This window comes from Daldinia caldariorum (assembly GCF_022478825.1).
Source record: "Daldinia caldariorum strain CBS 122874 unplaced genomic scaffold F4812scaffold_4, whole genome shotgun sequence".
Lineage (NCBI taxonomy): Eukaryota > Fungi > Ascomycota > Sordariomycetes > Xylariales > Hypoxylaceae > Daldinia > Daldinia caldariorum.
In genome coordinates, this window is record NW_025953040.1 from 1,491,784 (window position 1) to 1,516,005 (window position 24,222).

Here is a 24,222-nt window from a genome sequence, read left to right on the forward strand (position 1 = left end):
TCTAAACGCAGAAGTCTGATACGTCGGAGCCAACAGACTAGCAATAGCCTGCATATGCGCTAGTCCTGGACCCTAGTTTGGGTCTTTACCGGATAAATGAGGCTGTCAGGCCGTTTTAGCCTTGGACAAAGCTGAAGTCGACGTTGGTCGCTTTGATTGGTTACATATTTCACGCTATTCTGTCCTGGCACTAGCGTCGTCTGGTCCTCTAAGCTTATGCTCCCTAAACTTTATGTAAGGTTTGTGACAAGCTTGGACCCGCCGATGCCACATTGTCACCATCAACTTTCTTTCAAAGATATAAGCAAGTCGGCGGCATATAAACTACGCAACCAAATACTCTCAATTTTTTGAGCATTTTCCGAATCAATAAGGTCCTCAACTCTACTATATCAATATTGAGCCGAATAAAAAAACGAAATAGGCCTTCTGTGCCGTTGGTCGTTGCGCCTCCTTATGCTAAGGGGCGTACTTCGTGGACCATCAATAGATGCTGCCTTGGACTCGATTCTATTGAATCAGAACACTATCCTTTTATCTTCCAAAAATAATTCCCAAGGTTCACTATTGGAGTCACCCCCCAACTGTAAGTATGTTTTGATTATTATTTTATTATTTTATTATTTTATCATTTTATCATTTTTTTATCTTCTTTCCGTGTCAACACCTATTCCGCCACCATGCATCCTCCATTCAACACCATAGCGCATACAAGGGATTCCCCCTTTGAAACTCTCACCACTTCTTCCAAGCGATCCCATCTGCCAAAGACTCCCATTGGAATTCCGGCTGGGCCTATCAACAATAACCTTTTTATTGATGGACAAAACTCCCCAGCATGGTCTGTGGATATTCCGCTGGGTTCCAACCCAGGAGTCCGCGGCGGGCCATATGTCGCAGCTTCATGGACCACCCGCCCTTGAATATACGACTCCGCGCTCCAATTCCGTTGGAAAGGCGAGTAAGAACGGCGTTGAGATGGAGGAACGATGCGATTATTTCCTACTAATTTCCCTTTCCACCCTGCATGTTTATCGCCTTTAATTCACATTTTGATTCCACTGTGCATCATCTGCACCATCGCATGTACCTCGTTCCGTGTTCCTGTTAATTATGTCGGCTATTGATTCGCAATCTGTTTTTATTTTCGGTTAATTCTTCGGTTCACTAGCTAATCCTGTCTCCCAGCCCTACACCTGAAACTAGCACGCCATGGCAACTCTTCAAGTTTTTGGCGGCGGACCTGCGACAACGCGTCAAAAAGCTGTCGAAGATGCGCGGAAAATGGAAGAAGCTGTTCAAGAAGAATGCGCCAAGTCAGGAAAACCCGCTCCCCAGTACCGCCTTACCGAATTAATCGGCAAGGGGAGCTTTGGTCGTGTGTACAAAGCAACCGACTTGAGGACTGCCAATGTGGTAGCTGTTAAGATCATAGATGTCGATGAGAGTGATACCGTGAATCCGAAGATCGCAGATACTTACAGTGAGATTCTCAAGGAGATCAACGCGTTGCATCGTCTAAGCCAGTCTGGCGCCCAGAATATCAATCATGTTATTGAGGCCTTACCTGTCGGTAAAGCTATGTGGATGGTTACGGAATACTGTGCTGGTGGTAGTGTAGCAACTCTGATGAAACCTACTACTCCGGGGGGGTTACAGGAGAAATGGATAATCCCTATACTGCGTGAAGTAGCCGTAGCAATTTACTGGGTTCATAAGGAGGGCATTATACATCGCGATATTAAGTGCGCTAATGTCTTAGTTACCGAAACGGGAGCGGTCCAGCTTTGCGATTTCGGTGTTGCTGGTATGATGGAGACCAAGTTGGACAAACGGTCTACTTTCATCGGAACACCACACTGGATGGCGCCAGAACTTTTTGACCCTAATGCGCAGTACGGAACAGAAGTTGACATATGGGCTTTCGGGTCCATGGTGTACGAAATTGCCTCTGGATTACCCCCGAATGCGACGGCGAGAGTAGGTCTGCCCCAATTAGGAGACTATCTTAGAGAACATATACCGCATCTAGAAGGGGATCAATATTCGGACGAACTTAAAAGTTTAGTTTCCTTTTGCCTCGAGGAAAACCCAGCCAGACGACCAACTATTGAACAGATCCAACAACACCCATACATTTACAACACAAGCTCTAGATATCCCACATCCTCTCTTGCAAACCTCGTCAAAGCCTTTAGGCTTTGGGAAGAACGTGGTGGCATTAGGAAATCCCTCTTCGCGGCTGGAGGAGCACAAGCACCCTCCGATCTAGATTCGACTTCGTTATCAACCGAGGAATGGAATTTCTCTACTACGCTAGCCTTCGATCAGCAGCTCCATGATATGTCAGATGGCATGTCCGAAGTCCAAGCAGTCCGCGACGTTTATGGCTCAGCTGTTGATTTCCCCGCCACATTTGGCGAAGACACGGCACGACCTAAGGCATTAGGCAAAGGTAGACGGCGACCGCCACCACAAGCTTTAGCTGCGACCAAAGTAAAAGCTCCCCTAGAAAAAGTATTCGATCCCAACACGATATCAAACTACGATGAAAATTCTCGCATGTACTACGGTCGCCTTGGGCCACCTCCAGTATCATCAGAACCACCGCCAATGACAAACCAGGTTCCGGTATCCGATCTGCCGCTGCGTGACGACTCCCTCCACGCGACACTTCGCGAATCTTTAATTGACCTTGACGCTTCCCTCGGTGGTGGTGAACTTTCTAACTTTGTCGACATGGGCACGATAAGACCGGGTCCAGGACCAGGACAGAATCCGCGAGCCTCAATGGACAACAATTGGTCTTTCTCAGCAGCTACTGCGATAAACACACAGGATAGGGCACCTCTAAGTGACCCTGCAGACATGGGCAGTGGCCGGAATCATGCACCGGACTGGTCATGGCCAACGAGTATTCCCCCAGCCTCTGCCAATCCGGAGACGTCACATTTCACGTTTAACGATGACCGAAACTTCGATCTTGGTCCCGATCGTCCCCGACTCCAGCACCACCCTACCGAGCCTATGCTGCCATCGCAAGGCTACGATATGCAAGGTTCAAGCGCACCATCGCACGACCGCATGTCCGTGGCCAGTTTGATCGACCTCGATATGAGCATGCCCGAACCCAACTTCCCGGAACTCACACGCCCCTCCACCGCAAACTCGGACATAGCATCCATCACCGGCTCGGAAGTCGGCGCCCGAGAGCCCTTCGAGCTCGAACGCCACGCGTCCGTCTACGCCCCCGCCAGCTTCACTAGCCGCGAGCCGTCCATCTACGTGTCCGACGGGTCCGAGTTCTCTACCCGCGTGGCCAGCAAGATCGCCGAGGAAGACGAGGAGGTGCCTGATACCAACGTCTTCAATGCGACGGGGGGATCCCATCAACATCAGGACCAACATCAGCAGCAGTACCACCACCAGCACGAGCACCAGCACCAGAACAGCGAGTACACGGTATCGTCGTCGGACACCTACGTGGACCGGGACGACGGGTACCACGGCCCGACGACGGCCGCGCACATCCTGCGGACCACGGGCCCCGTGCACCTGCCGTCCATCGCGCCGCCGTCGTCGAGCGTCGTCGAGGCCAGGGCCACGGCGGGCGACGTCGCCAACGAGATGCGCCGCCTCGTCGCTAGCCTCCACGAGCACTTGTCCATCATCGGCGAGCAGGTCGGGAGCATGGAGCCCAGGCGCGCGGCGGGCAGGAATAATTTCGACGGCGCCGAGTAGGAAGAAGCACTTGGTGGGTGATTTGCTATCTCGTATAGAGAGAGAGGAAGAGAGAGAGAGAGAAATGGGGAAAAGGATGAGGAAGAGGGGAGAATAAGGTTTTTCAAGAATAGAAAAACAGGGAAAGGCTTGTTTTTCCCCTCGCCCCCCTCCCCCCCTTTCTTTGCAATGCAGTAGGTACGTATCTAGGGTACCAACACGAGATTCCGAATAATGAAGACGAGGCAAAAGGGAAAGGTACCTAAGTAAGATTCGGTATATGTATATGACGCTGCTTTCTGTTTCTTTTCTTTCTCTTGTTCTTGTTTGGTTTCGCGTTAGCTGTTTACTTACTGTTATTGAGATACCACCACCACTACTACTACTTTCCCGCCGTCGAGGCGTAGTTCAGTTCGTTATAGCAAGACTTGGTATACATAAACAGGTTAATACATACATAGTAAATAGACCGCCTAGGTTCTTAAATAAGTGCTATTGGGATGGGGGAGTTTGGTAGCGCGTGACAAGATGTGATGTTATTCGCGGACTCCCTGCTTCTGGCCGGCATGGATATTTACTAACAAGCATTAAGAGACAAGCCACCACAGATATAATAGCAAAGTCCTTCACCATTCTCAAAGGACGATGTATCCTTCCTCAGGTACCTAGGTATCTAACATACATCTACGTAAATCCTATCAAATCTCCCATTAGAACGGCCTGGTACTTATCCACCGCCTCGCGCAAGCGGATCAGCACGCCAGCAGCCAGCATCTTGACTTCGTTTTCTTCCCCTCCTCCTTCACCGCCGACATCGCCTCCCCGCGTATTATTAAACACCGCACCGACCCACTCCGCGCTCTCGACGACCTCGCGCCCGTGCCTCTCGCAGAGACCACGCATATCAGCCTCATTAACATCCAGGAGCGCGACGAGGCCGAAGAGGACCGCCTGCGTGACGCCCAGGTCGCCGACGCACTGGCCGCGGATGCCAAGGAGCAGGTCCCAGAACTCGGAGGTCATCTGCGGGAGGGCGAGGGTGCTGGGCCCCGCAGCGTGCAGGAGGATAGCTAGGGTCTTGAGGTAGAGGCAGAGCAAATACGGCTGGAAAAGGATGCCTCTCGTGGTGGCGGATGCCGAGCGCATCGCGGCTTGGAAGCGCGAGGTTAGGGGAAAGAAGAATGACGATGCTATGAGGGAAGCGGTGGTATTGGGTATAGCGCGAACACGCGGTTTGGATTTACCCTTGACGGAATGAGAGGAGGATGACTGTGATTGTAGGCGCGACGTGAAAGACGAAAGCTTAAGCGCGTCTGGTCCCGTTACGGAGTCTGCTGCTTCAGCGGCTAACGGGGCTAGGAAGGATTGCGAGAGAGATTTCGCTAGATTATCTAGCGCGTTAGGGGGGAGGGCTTTGAGGTTTTGTGCCCTAGATTCAAGTCTATTCGACGGTGATGGTGTTGCGTAGTACTTTTCGATTTTGGCGGGGAGCATTTTGGAAGGGAATTGTGTAGTTGATCCGTATTCGGACGCTTCAAACCCTGCTATCTCTCTACCACTGAGGCCTAACACCATGAGGATAGACGCGCGTTGGGATAATGAATAGTCTCCATCAAAGAACGTCTTGGCAAACCACTGGCCCATCCCCTTTGGCTGTGCAACCACGATTGCAATCATCCCCTGCAAACGAAGATCGTCAAAGTTCTCAAGGTCGTATTTATCCTGTAAACCGACGAGGAGCGTAGCAAGCTCCTCTGCATGAGAACTAACTTCTGTGCCATAGTTCGCTTTCCTGCGGATCAGAGAGGGGGCTGTTGTTAGAGCAAGCTTTTGACGGTCATAGTTATCCAAGTCTCGGAAATAAGTGATGAGATCACGAATGTAGACAGGAGCCTTAGGCTTGTCACGATTAATGAGTGTAGGGTCATCATCCGAATCTTCGGCATCTGAATCAGGCTTCGCATACGGCACTAGATCTGGGTCTTCATCCTCATCATCTTGGATTTCCTCGATAATAAAACCTGACTGGGCAGGTAGCTTTCCAGTTCGCTGAGCGGGTGCCACCGAGGGTTTTGTTATCTTGGGAGCACTGAAGGGTTTCGGTAGAGATGTCGTTTCTCTTAATGGATCTAAAGGACCAGGCTTGTCGAAAATCTGAACAAGAGACTTATACCATTTTGCTTCCTCTGTGTCCATCTCGTCCATCTTGAAGTCGAGTTTTGTCTCCTTACCATGTACCAGTCCCGAGAGCGCCTCGCCAACCACCATCCCGAGGAAACGGGCACGGTTTTGCGACGCAGCAATCCGGTTAGAGATGGCATTCAAGTATACACTTGACCGTAATAGAATCGTAAGTTTTATTGGTGCCAGTCTATGGACGTATCCAGCACTGAGAAGTAGTACTTGAGCATGTGCTTGATCTCGGTTAGTTTCCTTAGCATGGATATTAGATCGGGTGAACTAACCATCTTGTTGGAGTAAAGGAGCATGTTTGATGTACAGCTTATCTCCGAACTGGCTTAAACTTTTCTCCAGGATAGTTGCCATAAACTCCTTATCGTCAGAAAAAACAGCGACAGCAGCTCGTCTGATTCCATATCCTTCACCTATTCCCGCACCAGATCCACTCGCTAGCCAGCTCAAAAGATGGTTCTTTCGAGTTTCGTCATTTCCTATTATCGTCTTTAGGACCCCAGATGCGGCTTGGATAATAGGGGTTTGCTCGGTCACATTCGTGTCGTTTATAGAGCTCAGATACTTATTCGAAAGTAGCTTCATAGTCAAAGTGAGAACTTTCCGCTGTTCAAGAGATGGAAGAGAGCTCAACAGACTCTCAAATGTTTCGCGGTGTTCAGCGTTTTGAAGAAGTAACCCGGTGACCAATGTATTGATTAGATATTCTTGTATTAGGTAGTTGTTAGTAAAATAGTCTGTTTTGCGGAGACTATAACTCACCTGAATTCCCTAGCCTCATCCCCCGAGTCAATATCTCGCTGCATACTTTGAGTCCCTCCTCGTCGACCCCTGGTCCAAGCCACTGCACCATATTATGAGCAAGCCAGTCAACATAAAGCTTAGTATTGCTAATCCAAACGTCATTCTTCAATCGACCGGTCTGACGGCAAACGTCCTCTGCTTCTGCAGAAAGCGAGATGATTTTTCCATTCGTAAATAATGTAACAAGTTCTTGGCGTACAAGTCGAATCTGGGTTGGACTTTGGAGAGAACCAACACTATTCCAAATGTGTTTTATGTCATCGTGGGAATGAAGGATGTTAGTGAGGAGCTCCAGGACAAAGCCTAGGTTGAAGCTGGCCTGTGAATCTTTCAGAGGTTTCGAATCTAGTTTGGCTTCTTTTAGTAAGGTACGGAGATATGCTACTACAGAATTGATGCCCGCAAGGTTTTGCAAGCATGAGATTAACACATGAAAGTCCCCTTTGCTCTGTCCCGTCGATGCGTCCCGTAATACAGTCCAATAATTAGGAACAATCTCAGTAACCAAGACATGAATAATCTGTGCACTTTGGGGGCTGGGTTTCCGGATGTCAAAGGGATGTGAGCCTCGCACACCCCTCTGTATGTACTTTAACACAGATAGAAGAAGATCGTAGCTTGGTTGACTCTTGAGAGCCTCAAGGGCTTCTTCTGGGGAAGAACCGCTGAACTTGTTCTGTACCTCAGGGGCAGATTTAGTGGGCTCAGAGATTTTAAACAGCTCGTCATGTTGGCTGGATTTACGGTAACTCTGGCTCACGGGAGTGAGTAACCCTTCCATTCTGACGATCAACAATCTTGAATGATGGAGTTATCCGAAATAATTGCTTCTCAAGCATGTTTATGGGCTGCCTGGTCGATTTATCATATTCAGTGTCATATTGACGTTTGAAATGGTAAACTAGAAGGAAAGAAAGAGAAAGGAAAAGAAAGGCTCTTCCTAGGATTCAATGCTTACCTAGTGCCTAATATTTTATATTTTAGGACATACCTAAGGTAGACTTTCATCAAAATAGAAGAATCATGAAAATAGAAGAATTGGATAAAGATAATGGGTGAAAGCTACAACAGTTATAATAGGTTACCTCATTGGGTACCTAGGTACCTCGTACATTGTTGCCTTACATAACGGAGTGTCACTCTCGGCCCGGTCTGCCTGCTTCATGTGCCTGTCAACGACACCCCACCTCTAGTGCCCCGATATATCATTATCGCCGATAAGAGATGACATCAAACCACCAACGCCGAATGCCAAAGCTTCCTGACCTCAAGTACCTAAGCTTCCCTCCTTTTTTCTTTTTCTTTTTTTGTATCAGGCGCATCATACGCCCTCCCAAGAGACTACACTATGGCGACAGCTGCGACACAATCCGGTGCCTCGAGATGGCAATACTTAGACCACATACGAAGAACACGTGGTCCTTTTAATCAGGACTCAGATGTAAGCGAAGAAGCTCTCGCGACTCTAGACAAGACCAAGATTCTTGTCATCGGTGCCGGCGGGCTCGGTTGTGAGATACTCAAGAATCTCGCCCTTTCCGGTTTTAAGGACATCCATGTCATAGATATGGGTATGCTTACCTACCTACCTAGGTAGTTTACAACTGCAATATGCGACTAACTCTTATGCGCCTACTCTACTCTTAGATACCATCGATATCTCCAACCTCAACCGCCAATTCCTCTTCCGCAAAGACGACGTAGGCAAGTTCAAAGCAGAAGTTGCCGCCAAATTCGTCGAGAAACGAGTCAAAGGTGTAAAGATTACTCCACATAATTGTCGAATCCAAGAGTTTGACGAGGACTTTTACATGCAATTCCAAATGGTCGTTTGTGGTCTCGACAGCATTGAAGCACGGCGATGGATCAACGCAACCCTCGTAAACATGGTGGATATGGAAAATCAGGACTCGCTGAAGCCGTTGATCGACGGTGGAACAGAAGGTAGTATTTTATTTACTATTTTATTTACTCGCACCAGATACCTTCGGACCTATAGAAATCTAACTAGAGTTAGGATTCAAGGGCCAAACCAGGGTTGTATTTCCAACCCTCACACCGTGTATTGAGTGTCAGTTAGACCTCTATACCCCACGAGCCGCCGTACCACTCTGTACATTAGCTACCATACCACGCCAACCAGAACATTGCATAGAATGGGCTCATATTATCGCATGGGAACAAGAGAAACCCTTCCCAAGTTTAGACAAGGACGACCCCGAGCATATCACCTGGCTCTATCAGAAAGCCCTCACGCGAGCCCAAGAATTTGGCATCGCTGGCGTTACCTACTCACTTACTCAAGGCGTCGTCAAAAATATCATACCTGCAATAGCGTCCACTAATGCTATTATTGCTGCGAGTTGTTGCAACGAAGCTCTGAAGATAGCTACTACAGCCGCACCCTCACTTGGGTTCGAGGAGAGCTACATGATGTATTCCGGTGACGACAGCATCTACACCAACACTTTTAAATACGACAAGAAAGAGGACTGTGCCGTATGTGGCGAGGTAGCCAAACCGCTCCAAGTCGATCCCAATTGGACACTTAGGGAACTCCTCGATTCCTTCTCAACGAAGCCCGATCTGCAGTTAAAGAAACCCTCAATCAGAGCCGAAGGTAAGACGCTATATATGCAATTCCCGCCTAGCATTGAGGAGCAAACACGATCAAACTTGGACAAGACCCTGAAGGAAGGCTTGGGCTTGGATGTAAATCACGAAGTTGCCGTAACAGATCCGGCATTCCCAGCATTGACTTTCCGATTCATTCTGCGTTTCACATAAGCAAAGGCGTTGTAGGAGCATGATACCATACCATAGTCTCTTCAAAAAAGGGGTTTGCCGCATTTATTTAGTTGGGCGTCGTTATGATAACTATTTGATTCTTCCTCTTCCTGGCTGTATACCTCTTAACTACCTGATATGTTCGTATTAGTCAAAGGTAGAAGTGCGATTGTCTCGCCCAAAAAGAAAAACTCAACCAAGTTGTCAAAGAGCGCAAAGTTGGCCCATGAGCCTCCCTAGACAGTTTAATGATCTGTGGTCTGTTACGTCAGTCCATTTTCATATCTGTTAAACAGATTTCCGACTTATTGTAACGTTTATAACTCACCTAGGTACCTTAGGTACCTAAGATAGAGATAAATAGACGTCGTAAAGATTACTCCTTTCCATGTCTTATAAGCTTGTAGCAGTTTGACACCAAAACCACGATTCATAAACGTAAGTCATTCGATATATGTTTTCACTCTTATGCCTTATGTTTCAGTTAATACGTGGCATGGCTATATTTCCTCTAATATGTCATCTTCTTCTTATCTAACTCAGTTCACATGCATAAACATGAGATATAAATACAGGGCTGGTCGTCCAACCTTCGATCCATCCTCCAGCATATCATACTATACCTTCTAGTACCATACGTACCAGGAACTCAAATTCAATCGGAAAGACTTAGCATCACTCAGCATTCTTCACGAGAAGTAAAGAACCATGTATTCCACTCCACAGCCTCGACCGATGTCCTCAGAAAAACTACCTCGACGAGGAGCAGACGATGTCATCTTCCAACACAAAGTATCTGAACAAAGCAGGAAAGTAACATACCGTTGGACTGAACAGCAGTCTCGAATATTCTGGGAGCATGTCCAAGAGTTCCCAGATTATTATGCAGAGAACATCGACGTGCTTTTAAAGAGACTGGATCTTGACGGCTACGAGGGAATCGAAACCAAGAAAGGCATTAAGTTCAAGAAGGAGGTATTGATTCCGAAGGTGCTGTCAAAGCTTAGTGATGTGGTTCTTGACACTGAAAAATATAGAAAATTCAAACCTAACGGAGACGAGTAAGTATTCAAATGAACCGTTATGACGGATTCTGGCCGCCTCTGAAACTACGTCCGAGATAACTTCGGAAGCTGATCACTATTCCAGGAATGCTTCATCTGATGAATCCCCGAATTTACCTGCTCAAGTGGAGGATCGTCATCCCCCTATGTCCCTCTCTAATTTTCCACAAGGACGTGCCGAGCCCGGTCATACTCAACATGGTGCAGCTAAGTCAGGTAGCACACTCGGGCTTGAGAACATATCTCAGAACTTGCACAACAACAGAGAGTCCGCAACCACAACCAGCCCGCTTGAAGATATAGTAAACCACTTGGAGGATTTTATCGAGAATCTCAAGAACGGGAACGGCAGCAAGGGATTTGCCCAGCAAGGATATTCTCGCAGATACCGTAGTGTTTCGGATGATAACACCGAGTTTTCTGATTACGATAACTATTAAGAGACGTACGCTTAAGACGGGGGCCATCATGGAAAACAAAGTGAAACGACAAAAAAAATAGTAAAATAAAAAAGAAAGAGAAAAAAGAAGAAAAAGAAAGGGGCGTAGGACTTACTTCTGTCCGTTCATTCATTTACACATATCTCAACAATTGGTGTCCTAGCTTTACCAGGTTCTTACATGTCGCTCATTTTCGTTTAGTAACTCGGTCGGTATATTTGATTATAGATTAGTATCTCAATATACTTAAAATCCACAAATCTAATCTGTTCAGTACCTAGTTTATTCATATTATCTCGTATAGTGTTGACGTCTTTTATACTACATGATATTAGTACGTACCTGACATTACGACGCCTTAGGTAATAATGCAATAACCTTGCCTAAAGTAACAGAGATTCAGATATCACAAAACAGAACCCATAGAAAGCTATCTTAAGTTGTAAGCAGTTCCATGAAGCGTCGAGAATATGGTTGGTGTATTAAAGAGCAATAGGTGCGACTTTTGTAGGTGGCGGAAGACCAAAGTACGTGACTTATGTATTCCAGTTACATTTATACCCGCCAATTATATCATGTGCATACGATTTAAGGCCAATTAAATATTGAAGTCTTTTCTTATATTGTGTTCGGCTGACTTACATATATACTGTCGGTAAAAGGCGTTGATCAGATTTCTCACTGTAATGGGATATACACCGTCATGATGGAAAGGGGGGGGGGGGCTGAGCCAAGAGATAGATAATCTTAGCTGCCAGCTCATGCTAGATTCCTTCAGCTTCATGGTAGTTACCTAATCAACAGCTAGGTCTTATTGAATCTGATTACTTGGCGCAGCTAACATATGTAATAGTTTAGGTTTCTAGCAAGAGGCGAAATCAACAACTTTTTCATGCACCTCACCTGGGAGAATGCACTTGTAAGCTTGTTCGACCAACACGTGAAGCAAACACCTAATATCGGGCTATTTCCGAGTCGCCTTTAATGAATGGCATTCTATGGCATTGTATCACTATCCAATCATGAATTTACCATTTCTTTCGGCCGATGTTGACTTGGGTCTAATATTCAAGCAGTTTTAGGTTAGGTACACAACGGTGTCGAGAATAAAAGGCCACAGTCTGCCTGGCTACCCAAGTCACTAAATAAGAACCTGTCGGTAGAGGATATGAGGTAGATAGAAATCTTAGCTTAGGCCGAAAAAAAAACGAAAAGAAAACCTTACCTATTCCTTGCACAGACATCTGGCGTCTCTGTCTAGACACGACCGCCGACGGGATTTGTCTTGGAGCTTCCAACGATTTCGACCTGCAAAAGCCCTAACTGGAGATGTCTATGTAGATACCAACAGATAATCAAAGTCACCTTCAACCGCCTCCATTTACAGTAATCCGAAGCAATCCTTTGGCTTGGCTATCGTATGCGTCAAGACTACCTACCTACCTAAGGTAAGCACAAGCACGACAGCGGACTTTGGCGGCCAAAACTCGGCCGACATCAAGCTCCAAGCCGGAATCCTCCCCCCAGCGTTGACGAACGACATCTCGACAGCGCATAGGTAAGGTAAGGTAAGCTCCAGGTACGCTGCTGCATCGGATGGCACGGGAGAATGCAAGGAACCCGGCTTACGAGATGTCATGTCATGTCAATTTATAGGATTATGTACAATGCGGACAAACTACTAACAAATAGTAATAGTAAGCTACCTCTGAAGATCCTTAGGACTGAGGATGCTATTCTACCTCCTAAGGTTAGGCATTCTCGATTCTGCCACACCGCTCCTGCGGGGCACCTAATGCAAAAGGCAAGGTCTCGGGTGCTGAAGAATTGGAATGCCGGCAGGTAAAATGGAGTTTTACTTTACAAGCCGAAGGACGAACAAACGAACTCGGCAATTAAGAGAAATCTTTTTTTTTTTTTTTTTTTTTTTTTTTGGAGTTAGACTTGACTCAACTTGAGGCTGCTGCAGGACGGGATCACGTTCCGTATACATCCAGGTACTACTAATAATCGAGGAACCAGGGGAGGTCAAGTTTGGAATAGGTTAGGGCTAAAAAAAAGAACCCAAGTCCAAGGTTGGTTGTTCTTCAACTGCCTTTCGATCCTTGCCCGCATCATGTATAATTGCCGATTATATAGGGGATGTTAGCTAAGTGTCTTCTTGACTCTTGACTCTTGTTTAAGGAGAGAAGGAAAAGTTGCAATTTATTCATTTTAGGGAATAGATAGTTAGGATTGCACTGTGCTATTATTCTCTATATGTTCTAGTGTTGGAGACATAATGGTATCGCTTCTACCTTAGGTACTCACATTATGGTTCACTTTATGTTGCTTTAGGTTAGGTGTAGGAGGTAGGTAGGTACATACATAACCTATATTGTACAGTTATTACTGAACATAAGAGCATTATCATTCAAACCAGCTCTTAACATTTGAAGCGGTAACTACTAGAACTTAATACTGTATGCTAGGGCACCCGGCCGGCCCGGTACCTGGTTAGAGGTAGGTAGCTTATACGCACGCTTCGGGTGCCCCCATGCAATCCTTTCCAACAGCATCTGTCCAAAATACGAGGTGTCATTTTTTTATACTCTTCTTGCATATGACTATTAGATGCACGAAGGTTAATCACACTTCCGCGGATACGCTTGTCCGGGTTCCTAATGGCTCTCGTTGAGCCACGACGAAATTTTGATAGGGGGACGGTTGAGGTAAAAGCCCGCTAGACGCTTTGACCTTTGTTTACCGAAGCCCTTATTGGTTCATACATGGATTATATATGGCTAGGTATACGAAGTACATGGATTCGTATGCGCATCGTCATGTCGTCATGTGACTTTTGGCCTATCTCGCGGCGGCGGCGGCGGCGGCGGCGGCTTGACGCTTTGACGCCTCACGTTTGTGTTTCTTCACCGATTTTTAGACATTCCAAGAATGTAGCATGCCAAGTGCTTGCTATTATTAGATACAATAATATATGAAATATAGAGAAAGGAAAATTCGTATCAATATTATTCATTTAACCCCCTTCCCAACTCAAAACCTCATTCACTCCCACTACATATTTTACACTGCCGTACTCTTTGCTACAACTGCTTCAGCAATACCCGCGATGGACACTCCACCCATGATTTCAAAAACACCCACTGGGGAGCTGAATTCTCTGTTAATCCAGTTCCTCACCTGCACAGCCATGAGCGAATCGACACCGTATGCCGATAGTGGCTTGCTCGGTTCGACGTCCTCAGGTGCTATAGACATGGCCCGCGCTAGTTTGGACGCCAGTGTTAACAACACAACCTGAACGCGCTCTTCTGAGTCTTTCGCCTGATTGAATAGGGCTGCTGCTTGTTGGTCGGGGGCTAACTGGCTGCTGGTGCTTGTATTGTCCGAGCCTGACCCGGAGCCGACGACCCATGAAAAAGCAGCGTAGAGTGGTCGGTCTAGGATAGCCGCCGGTGTTCGGCCCTGGGCTAGGGCATCAGCAGGTGTGCGTAGACCGAATAAGACCTGACTTGTCGGTAGTTCTTTAGTCGGATCACAGCCTAATGTCAACAAGGCAAATAGCTCCGTGTCGTCAGTCTGTTGCATGTCATCAGCTTCCTGGCGTCGGCGTTGATAAGCGCCAATCTCGGAGATTTGGCCAACATTGCGCATCCAGCCGAGGTCAATCGACAGCGCTTTTTGGCCTTGTGCCCTGCGGTAAGCGGCGAGCGCATCCTGGAATGAGCAACCACCAGCGTAGTTGGAGCTTGCCATTTGGCCGTTGATGCCAGCAAGGGAGGAGAGCAAGATGAAAAAGTCTAGATCCTTGGGTAGAAGACGATGCAAGTTCCACGCCGTTGCGACCTTGGACCGGATCGGGAGCTTCCACTGCTCGTACGTCATGCTACTCTGGAAGATAGCATCTTGGAGGACCACAGCAGCGTCAATGCATCCCTTGATTGGCGGCATGATGTGGGAGCTCTCTTCTAGCACGTAAGCCAGACTGACTTCCGACGACACGTCACACCTTGGTGCGTATACATTAACACCACGAGCCCGCAGTTCTGCAACTGTCTCAGCGGCGGCCTTGGACTTCGCACCTGATCTAGAGGGAATAATCAGGTGCTTAGCACCTCTATCAGCCATCCATCGAGTAATTGCTCGGCCGACACCACCAGATCCTCCAGCGATCAGGTATGACGCATTTTCGTCAAACCTCCACGAGCGTTGCTCTTTTATGAATTGCTATGATTCACACACGTTAGCCTAGTAAACAGCTCAATTGGGGATAGGGATTCTTGATGGATTTTTCAAAGTTGAACTTACCTGCACCACCTCCTCGGGTGTTGGTCGAATGATAACGCGGCCAATCTCTTCTTCCTGCAGCTCCTTGAATGCCTGCTGGATATCGTTTACTTCGAATGTGCGCAAAGGCTGAGGCTGCTGAATACTGTCTTCGCCCAGCAGCTGTATTGTGTTTTGAAGCAGCTGAGCTGTAGCTCTAGGCTTCAAGCGCGTAATATCGACCGCCGAGAATGTAATGTTCTTTGCAAATAGCGCTATGGGCAGCGTAGCGCTCGCCGTCATGTTTGCCCGGCCGATCTCGAGAAAATGTCCATTGGGAGCTATGCATTCAGACGAAGCCTGTAGTTCATCACTACCTGCCAGTGAGTTCCAAACAATATCGACGCCATATCCTCGTGTGGCCCGCATTACTCCCTTTCCAAACAAGGTGTTTTGGCCGTAGAAGATACGGTTCTCCGGAATACCGTAAGTCTTCACCAAAAATTGCTTCGCTTCGGGCGATAGCGCGGTAGCATATATGTCGGCGCCTTGCTTCTTAGCAACTTGGATGGCTAACTGGCCCATGCTATCGGCAGCTGAGTGGATAAGGATCTTATCACCCTGTTGTATCCGGGCGATCTCGACAAGAGCGTGGTACGCTACCATACCTGGGACGAGTATAGAGGTGACGAGTTCGAAGGATAACGAATCGGGCAGTTTGAACACACTTGTTTCCAAAGCGCGAGGGAACTTACGGATGCAGCCGGATTTCACCATACAGACACGATCTCCGGGTCTAACTGAGGTGCAGGCACGGCCAACCCGAGTGACAACGCCGGCACAATCGGCTCCTAGTGACTCGTCGTTACCTTCTTGGTTTCCCAGCGCCACTTGAACGTCCTGGCTCCTCAGTCCCCAAGCCTTTGCCTCGATCTCAACCTCGTAGGCCGCAATATCGGTCACGTATTCGTTGTCCATGACGAATTGCAAAGAGTCGAGACTGTTGCCACCGTTTGTTGAGAGCTGTACGGCAGGTGCCTCTGCCCAGGACCTCTGTCGTTGTTGTGGGTAGAGGAGGGATCGCATCGTGTCGTTTCCTTCCACATCTTCAACAGCCCGACCGGTCAAGAGCAAACCATCTCTGACGATATACTCGAGCTCTTTCGACGATGAATTAAAAGAAGCCTGGAAAGCCTTGGAAATGAAAGAAGAGCACTTCGCTACGTCTTTTTCGTTCTCGATAGCAATAGTCACAATGTGGCTATCAGGTTGCTCAGCTCGGATAGACCGTATAAAGCCCTGGACAAAGCTGTGGTCTGGATACTGCGCGTCATCGGTGCTTGTCGCTGTAGCCCAGAGGAGTTGAGGTGCCTTCTTAATTATTGTCTTGAGGCACATAAAGCCTTCCTCGGAAAGGCTTGTAAGCAGAGGTCTATTATTGACCTCAGCAAGAGAAACGACAACATCATTCTCAGTCAGGCCTTCTAGTTCTTTAGAAAGCTCATCCAAGGCAAATGCACAGACACTTGTCTTTCGGTCACCTTTGGGGTTAATGCTGCTGCGCACTGCATCCGCCAGCTGCTGTTGAACATCGCCGTGTCCTTTCTTGTCTGTGACAAGGACAAGTCGACCAGGCTTTGTTGTCGATTGAGTTGTCTCTTCAGCTTCTACCGCTGTAGACACGATGGTACTCATCACATGGCAGACGTCACTCTGGTAGTCGCGCATGATCATGTCGTTCCCTGAGAAGCCATTGGCTCGCAAGCATCTATCCCAGATGTTCTCTGGTACAGCTGGAGAATGAGGACGCCATTCCTCACGAGCGACCCAGAAGCCGGGTACAAGGCCGGCCATGAAGTTGATAATAATCTCGGCTGGGTTGATAACCTCGATTAGGACGAGACGACCACCGGGCTTTAAAGCCCCGCGAATGTGGCGGATGGCACGCTCTAGGTCAGGGGTAGCGTGCACAACACTAGCGGCAAAAACTAAATCATAAGAGCCAGGCTCGAAACCTTGGGTGCTTATATCGTAGTCCATGTCGAAGGTCTTGAAGTTCATACGGCTCTGGAGCTCCGGCCACCTTTTACTCGCCCTCTCGAAGAAGGCGGGTGAGATATCCGTGTATGTGTAATGGCCAAAGCTGGGCGCTCCATATCGCTTCTCACGCTCCTGCAACATCTTCAGCACGTGCCCCGTCATACCTCCCGTCCCGGCGCCGACCTCCATGATACGCAGCGCGGGGTTCTCGTGCGAAGCTATATCCAATAATGCAGCAAATCGACCATCATTGCAAAGGTCTTGGAACAGGTCAGCGTAGAAGCTGTCGGCCAGCCCTGAACCAAACACGACCTGGAGCGGGTCAATCTCTCCCTGCAACATGTCTACGATCTTGCGCGCGCATGCGGTATACAACTTCCACGATGGAAGAACAGTTTCGACTTCGCACAGGTGGACCTCGAGTTCAGCGTCGTTAATGTTCTTGATTTCTTCTTGCTGCAATGGCGTGAGACTTCTAACGTGGTGTTCCATCCATTCGACGTGGCGACGTAGGCTATCAGGCACTTTGGTGTAGTCTAAGCGTTTAAGAGCGTGGCCAACAACGAGGTCCAAGGTGGAACGCATTTTGGAATAGCTCGATATGAGGGTAGTTTCGTCCCTTGGGAAGTTATTAGCGCCGCATACAAGTGCTAGCTGCTCGCGGTCCAGCAAGCTCATCTGGGGTTTCCAGTCAACATTGTATAGGATCTTCTTCTCTTTGTTTCCCGCGGCGTTGGACATGGCTACCGTCTTAGCCTCGCCTATGGTGCACAGGACGGTCCCGTCGTCAGCTAGAGCAGCTAGGCTGCCCTGCTCTCCATGACCAACGGCTTGCCACCCACTCAAGGTGGATGTCGATGCTGCCATCCACCGGACCCAACTTGTTTGCGGATGCTGCCAACCTACAGCTGAAAACCAGGCATTCGACAAGCGCTTAGGAACGTTCAAGGTTGGCTGCTGGCCTCCACTAACTCGTAGCGCCATGAAACCTGCGTCTAGCACTACCGGGTGCACCAGGCTGCGAGTCTGATATTTCGGTTTAGAAACATCAACGCGCGCGAGAGCCTTTGCCTTTCCATCCCAATGAACATCCTGTGTCTGTTGAAACCATTCTCCAAATTGGAATCCTAAGTCAGCGGCTTCACGGATCATAACTTGCGAATCTAAAGGCCGGTCGCATTCGTCCACAGCATCGTTATATCGGATTCGAACGGTTTCGTCAGCCAGCATTCTTTCTTTCTCATCCAACCCCGAGGCATCGCGGAACGCTGCTTGAATACTTGCACGGAAGGACTCGGTCCATTGGCCACGCGTATACGAGTATATCGTCGCGTCGAACCATGCCGATGCATCCTTCTCGCTTGCTTGCCTCTTTCTTGGCCTTAGGTGAAGCTGTGTCTCCGTGCGATCTTCCCAATCTTCCGGCACTATGATGGCGCTTATGAATTCCGCCTTTTCGAAAAGATAACCGTTCACCACGCGATTTTGGGGCACTACATGTTGTACAGCTTCTATGGCCATAACGAGCATGCCCGCCGCCGGGAAAAGCACCGTTCCACCCACCTAAACATGAGTTTATTAGTATTAACCAACGCAAACATTTAATGGTTTTCATCTCCCCGTCGTAGGCCATAACATACCTTGTGGTGTCCAATCCATGGAGAGGTTTCAACGCTCCAAAAGTTCCTCCAGCGCGGTTCCAGAGGGTTCCAATCTGATACCCGTACTCCGAGCAGCTCTCCCTGAACAGGTTCGCGAAGCCTATAATCTCGGCATATCCGCGATTCGGACCAGTATCTTTGCGAATGGTTGAAGGGGTATTCAGGGCAGTCGACAAGGAATGGCAACTTCTCAGCTGACTGCTGGTTGGCTGACGTTATTGAAACGTCATGTCCGAAGCTGTACAGCTGCCCTACCAGCTCCAGCATAGTCTGAAGAGCTGGCTGGGACCTATGTAGAGGATTCACATAACGAATCTTCTTGCCTAGAGTATCTTGCACTGGTCGACGTAGAGCAGGGTGAGGGCCAACCTCGATTAGGTCTGTGACCTTCATGTTGGACAGTTCCTGGTTCAGGAGGGTTAGAGCATCCGCGAACCGAACTTTATTGACCATGTTGTCGACCCAGTACTGCGCTGTAGCTAATACAGCCGGAATAACAGCCTCTCCCGTAACCGACGAGATCATGAGAATTTGGGCCGGAGCTTTAACATCTTGGCTGTCTTTGCCTTCAAGGCTTCCCATTTGCGAACGATATTCATCGGCAATGGCTTGCATTGAGCTAGAGTGATACGCAACTCCAGTCTTGAGCTTCTGCGCAAACACTCCGTCCTCGTCGGCTTGAGTTTTGATTAAATCAATATCCGCTTCACGGCCTGATAATGTGCAGTTAGCTGGACTGTTGACACAAGCAACGCAAACCGAGTCGCCCATCCCCGCCGCCTTGACTTTCTCTAAATACTTTGGAACTTCGCTCTCTGCCAAGTTAATAGACATCATGGCACCTGGAGAACTAGAGTTTTCGTCCTTAAGCTTTCCAGCAAGTTGCCCTCTGTAGTAAGCGACTTTGCAGGCAGAATGTAAGGACAGAGCACCAATGGCGTAGCTATTAGTCTCAACCGGGTCAGTCAAACAGATCGAGATTTTGCTAGTTAAAGATAATGGAGTTTTTCAGGGGTCACATACGCTGCAGGAATTTCACCTGAAGAGTGGCCAATTACGGCTCGGGGCCTAATTCCAAAGCTGCTGAGCAACTCTACAAGGGCGATTTGGACCGCAGTAGACAACGGTTGGCTGTATTCAGGCTTATTGATATTAGCACTGGAGCGTAGCTCATCTGTCAAAATCAACAGGTCAGTTTCATCGCGCTTTCGAAGTTTATCGGATATAGCATCGCTATTTTCCTTACCGAAGATCGACCATTTGCATCCCAAGCTCTCATAAATGCTGTTAATCTGCCGCAACGTATCCGCGAATACGGGATATTGGATTAGATCCCAACCCATGTCGACGTATTGTGCTCCCTGGCCAGTAAACACAAAGCCTAGCCCTGCCTGAGATGCGCTTCGCACAGGCTTGGAGAACGATAATTTCTTCCCAGTTTTACCCTCGCCTTCGTCCACGGCAAAAGTCCTCCACAACATCTGGCTTCGTCGGACAGCCAGCGTATAGGCTAAGCGGTCAAGTTTAGTCGGGCTTCTGGAAACATTCTTCTCATAAAACGCCTGATAAGCATCCATCATACGTTTAGCGGCCTTCTCATCTGCGGCTGACCACACCAATAATTTAGGCAAGCTGTGCTCATGTTCACGCGGTGCCACGGAACCATTCAAGAGGGAATCTATGCTGTTGATAGAAACTCTTTTGTTGAAATGGTTTGTTCCGTTCGTGTAGTTCGCCCCATTACCATTAGTCGGTGCGTCAATAAGGGCTGTTCCATTAGTATGAACAGCACCGTTACCGTTGCTACCAGCTTTGCCGTTTGCTAACAAACTTGCAGGGCTAGGCAATTTCTTCAGCGTGCTCCCAGGAATGGCAGCAGTATGATGGTTTCCGGCCAAGTTATGTTGCTGCAGGTAATTAAAGGCATCATCTAAAATAACGTGTGTGTTAGCACCACCGAACCCGAATGAATTGACCGATATCCGGCGCAAGCCCGAGTCTGGCCATACTATCGTTTGAGTAGGAACCTTTAATTATCCTGTCAGCATGCGAGCCTATTTCCAAACTTCATCCATAGATACGTACCGCAGTATGGTAGAAATCCGCATCGATAGCGGGGTTCATCTTCTCGAAGAGAGGATTAGGAGGGATAACACCCTTCTCTAGAATTACTGCAGACATCATTAGTACCGTATCATGGAAAGGGACCATGGGGTAAGAATTACAAATCGACTTTACGATTCCAGCGAGGCCACTGGCTCCTTCGAGATGTCCGACGGTTGCTTTTACGCTACCACTGTTGGATTATTCAAGTTAGAGCGTCCAAAAAAGATATCAGAACAAAGGACGTTCAAGGTTTCGATTCACATACACGTAGAGAGGTTCTTCAGCCGATCGGTATTCTCGAAAGACCCGGCCTAAGGCTTTCATCTCAATCGGGTCACCCACAGGCGTACCGGTTCCTAATGTTTTTCCACGTTAGGATGTTTAACTATCACAACGACAAATATGCCTACTCACCGTGAGCCTCAACATAGCGGGTTTGGTCGAAAGATAAATTAGCCTGCCGATACACATGACGAATCAAGTCCTCTTGTGCTTGAGAACTAGGCTGGGTTAATATCGGTGTATACCCATCTTGGTTCGACCCTGTAGATCGGATCACAGCACGGATCATATCCCCGTCACGAACAGCAGAAGAGACGGGTTTGAGCACCAGGGCAATGACACCCTCTCCTCTTGCGTAGCCATTTGCGCGGTGATCGAAACTACGGCACACGCCATCCGGAGATAAGAAATTCTGATCAGATAATAGCTGGACAATCGACGGATCGAGAAGAAAGTTGGCGCTCGTAACAAGAGCCTTTTGAACGTAATTGTTAGCTTGGCATATAACCATAACTCAAGGTAGGAGGTGTCACTTACGCATTCGGCATCGCCGCTCTGAATAGTTTTGCAGGCTATGTCAACAGCCGCCAAGCTACTCGAACATGCAGTATTAACATGGATACTAGGGCCATGCAGGTCAAAATACCAGCTGACACGATTTGCGATCACAGAAGCGACTAAGCTCCCGGTAAGGGCCGTGCGCTCGATATTATCGGGATCCACGGTTACCATCCTAGTATAGTCTTCTAACATGGAGGCGGAGAAAACTGCAGTGCGCGACCCCCTGATCTTCTCGGCCGGGATTCCCGCTGCGGATATCATAGTCAGTTCATGCCGGTTCCCGTTTAAGTTCGGATCGTGCCCTTACCATTTTCAAGTGCATGGTAAGATGCCTCCAGGGTCCACCGCTGCATGGGGTCCATAGATGCCGCCTCCTTCGCCGTGACGGAGAAGAACGGCGCATCGAAAGCCCCCACATCTTTATTGAGGAAGTGCGCACCTCGGCCTTGGAACTGTAGCGATGATAAGTATACAGCATAAAGACTATACGGACCGGACGCAGGACTTACCTTGTGGCGCGGGTTATCCAAGAAAGAATCGGTCTTCACACGCGATTCTGGCCATTTTGTCATGAGGTTCCGCTTGTTCTCCAGGATATTCCAGAACGAAGCGTCGTCGTCTGCATCCTGGGGTAGCTTAAAGGAAAGGCCCACGATGGCAACATCCCCAGGTCCTGACGCTTCCGTCAACGACCGGGCGCTTGATGTGCTTGATCTGTCTGTATGTTCGGACGCCATGTTATCGCAAGCGTATTAGTATTAGAGTATTAAGAAGGCGATATATGAGATCGTGACCTGCAAAGCTATTCGAAGTATGACGGCGCAGAACGGAAAGGATTTCGAGAAGGGAACAAAGCGTACTTGAGCCGTGTTAACATCAATGGTCTGGTCTGGTCAACCTTCGTCTTTTACCACAGCCGAACTCACCGCTTCTTTGGCCATAAATATAGGCGAATCTCGAGGACTTCCCAGTCCCCTGGCTAGGGACTTCCATTCAGGGTTTGACGCACATAGGTGAAGAGATTACCAACATTTGGGGGTACCACCTGGGATACTTTGACCACGCTATAGATCAGTGGAGCTATAATAGGGTTACTGTACCGTACTCGTACTAGAATCATCCATATTGGCGTTAGAATGGATCCGTCTGAATGCAGAGTCCCCGCAACTCGGGAAGCCGAGCGGTTTGCCATACTCTCGGCGCGCAAGGGACATCGACGAGTAACCCATAAGCCTATGCATCATTGCGGAGCTCCATATGTAGCTTGCAAGTGTTCGTCTTCCACCTGTCCGCCGATAAGGTAAGGGGTTGGCCCCTCGATCCGCGTACTACTATGTAGACCCAGGCCTTAACCCAGGTATTACTGCGCATGCAGGCATACAACATGCCCTGGGCAAACTACCTAGGTAGTCGCCGTGTCGGCTTCTACTCTTCTCCACTATGTCGTATACGGCCCGGATCGCTAAGGTCAAGTGTTTCCCGACCGTTGCTAAAACTTTCACACTCGGATGTGACACCCCAGTCAAAAATTGGGAAATACCCGAGTTCCACGAATTGACGATCCTCTTGGGTTGCTACGTTGGTGGAGGGTATCAGGGAAGATAGACATTGCTATACACAATGAATGGCTATAACACAATGATACCGTAGTAGAGAGCCTCAATGGCATCAACGGCACAACACATCATGCCGTGTAAGACGACTTTGGTTGACGTACGGTGTGAGGACACGAGATATAATTGACGTAAGCCAACACCCTAGTCGAGAGGAGGATCTGGGTACAAAAGTGATACATAATACATGTAATTCTCACTTGAATCCACAGGTGCAAGGTTGCATTCGCAGTAGGTAGTAGTATCTCCTCCGGGCTTGACCCAAAGCTTAAGAGATTATTGACGATTGGAAATAGCAGGGGGGAAATGGTGGGGGGTGAGAGGGGGCCATTGAGAGACAAATCGTAAGTACTACTTACTAGGTACTTAATACCTACCTACATTGGTAGTTATACCAGGTAGGTATATTAGAAAGAAAGCTTAGTTGGCATTAGGCTTATTTTGGCATGGCTTTAGAACGATGAGCTACCTGGGCAAGAAGGATGAGAATTTTCCATGCGTGTCACGTTATAAGAGATCCATCCCTACCGCAGTAGTTTGTGGTCAAAATCATCGGGACAGGGGTAAGTAATTTGTAAGATAATCTACCAATAATATTCTGTACTACCATAGCTGGTCCAATTCAGTCTGGATGTAATTCTACTAGTACCTAAGTTTGTAGGTAAGTTACATAACTTTATAC

General features: G+C 48.2%; 7 protein-coding genes across 7 annotated transcripts; 5 read left to right on the plus strand and 2 right to left on the minus strand.

Moving 5' to 3' along the window:
* Window positions 1-531: 531 nt before the first annotated feature.
* Window positions 532-997, plus strand: F4812DRAFT_421356 (uncharacterized protein). The gene has a single exon (XM_047933541.1). The coding sequence runs from the start codon at window positions 681-683 to the stop codon at window positions 921-923; it is 243 nt and encodes an 80-aa protein (XP_047792379.1). The 5' UTR covers window positions 532-680; the 3' UTR covers window positions 924-997.
* Window positions 959-3,870, plus strand: F4812DRAFT_311357 (kinase-like protein). Its single transcript, XM_047931351.1, has one exon. The coding sequence runs from the start codon at window positions 1,213-1,215 to the stop codon at window positions 3,739-3,741; it is 2,529 nt and encodes an 842-aa protein (XP_047792380.1). The 5' UTR covers window positions 959-1,212; the 3' UTR covers window positions 3,742-3,870.
* A 1-nt stretch (window position 3,871) lies between these two features.
* Window positions 3,872-4,321, plus strand: F4812DRAFT_311352 (uncharacterized protein). The gene has a single exon (XM_047931350.1). It carries the CDS (start codon window positions 4,001-4,003, stop codon window positions 4,235-4,237), a length of 237 nt encoding a protein of 78 aa, XP_047792381.1. The 5' UTR covers window positions 3,872-4,000; the 3' UTR covers window positions 4,238-4,321.
* Window positions 4,188-7,825, minus strand: F4812DRAFT_421358 (telomere length regulation protein-domain-containing protein). The gene is made up of 4 exons (XM_047933542.1): window positions 7,676-7,825; window positions 6,676-7,569; window positions 6,186-6,620; window positions 4,188-6,134 (listed from the first exon to the last, which is right to left on the minus strand). The coding sequence occupies exons 2-4, from the start codon at window positions 7,496-7,498 to the stop codon at window positions 4,405-4,407; spliced, it is 2,988 nt and encodes a 995-aa protein (XP_047792382.1). The 5' UTR covers window positions 7,499-7,569; window positions 7,676-7,825; the 3' UTR covers window positions 4,188-4,404.
* A 172-nt stretch (window positions 7,826-7,997) lies between these two features.
* On the plus strand, window positions 7,998-9,832 carry F4812DRAFT_421360 (uncharacterized protein). Its single transcript, XM_047933543.1, has 3 exons — window positions 7,998-8,288; window positions 8,365-8,661; window positions 8,735-9,832. Exons 1-3 carry the CDS (start codon window positions 8,066-8,068, stop codon window positions 9,502-9,504), a joined length of 1,290 nt encoding a protein of 429 aa, XP_047792383.1. The 5' UTR covers window positions 7,998-8,065; the 3' UTR covers window positions 9,505-9,832.
* A 380-nt stretch (window positions 9,833-10,212) lies between these two features.
* Window positions 10,213-11,054, plus strand: F4812DRAFT_470043 (uncharacterized protein; the record flags this gene model as incomplete). The annotated part of the gene is made up of 2 exons (XM_047938937.1): window positions 10,213-10,565; window positions 10,654-11,054. 2 exons carry the CDS (start codon window positions 10,213-10,215, stop codon window positions 11,006-11,008), a joined length of 708 nt encoding a protein of 235 aa, XP_047792384.1. The 3' UTR covers window positions 11,009-11,054.
* Window positions 11,055-14,074: 3,020 nt separating this feature from the next.
* On the minus strand, window positions 14,075-22,664 carry F4812DRAFT_457465 (uncharacterized protein; the record flags this gene model as incomplete). Its single annotated transcript, XM_047937174.1, has 11 exons — window positions 14,075-15,238; window positions 15,320-18,880; window positions 18,958-19,921; window positions 20,002-21,005; window positions 21,064-21,149; window positions 21,204-21,274; window positions 21,350-21,440; window positions 21,499-21,841; window positions 21,904-22,175; window positions 22,235-22,379; window positions 22,437-22,664. The coding sequence occupies 11 exons, from the start codon at window positions 22,662-22,664 to the stop codon at window positions 14,075-14,077; spliced, it is 7,929 nt and encodes a 2,642-aa protein (XP_047792385.1).
* Window positions 22,665-24,222: the final 1,558 nt, after the last annotated feature.

Bases quoted from the DNA above. Each gene is read 5' to 3' on its own strand.
- F4812DRAFT_421356 (XM_047933541.1), top strand. From the start codon at position 681: ATGCATCCTCCATTCAACACCATAGCGCATACAAGGGATTCCCCCTTT.
- F4812DRAFT_311357 (XM_047931351.1), top strand. From the start codon at position 1,213: ATGGCAACTCTTCAAGTTTTTGGCGGCGGACCTGCGACAACGCGTCAA.
- F4812DRAFT_311352 (XM_047931350.1), top strand. From the start codon at position 4,001: ATGTATATGACGCTGCTTTCTGTTTCTTTTCTTTCTCTTGTTCTTGTT.
- F4812DRAFT_421358 (XM_047933542.1), bottom strand. From the start codon at position 7,498: ATGGAAGGGTTACTCACTCCCGTGAGCCAGAGTTACCGTAAATCCAGC. The intron at 6,621-6,675 runs GTGAGTTATAGT...ACCTAATACAAG, and splicing joins GATGAGGCTAGGGAATTCAG to AATATCTAATCAATACATTG. The intron at 6,135-6,185 runs GTTAGTTCACCC...ACCGAGATCAAG, and splicing joins TCCTTTACTCCAACAAGATG to CACATGCTCAAGTACTACTT.
- F4812DRAFT_421360 (XM_047933543.1), top strand. From the start codon at position 8,066: ATGGCGACAGCTGCGACACAATCCGGTGCCTCGAGATGGCAATACTTA. The intron at 8,289-8,364 runs GTATGCTTACCT...CTCTACTCTTAG, and splicing joins CATCCATGTCATAGATATGG to ATACCATCGATATCTCCAAC. The intron at 8,662-8,734 runs GTAGTATTTTAT...AACTAGAGTTAG, and splicing joins GATCGACGGTGGAACAGAAG to GATTCAAGGGCCAAACCAGG.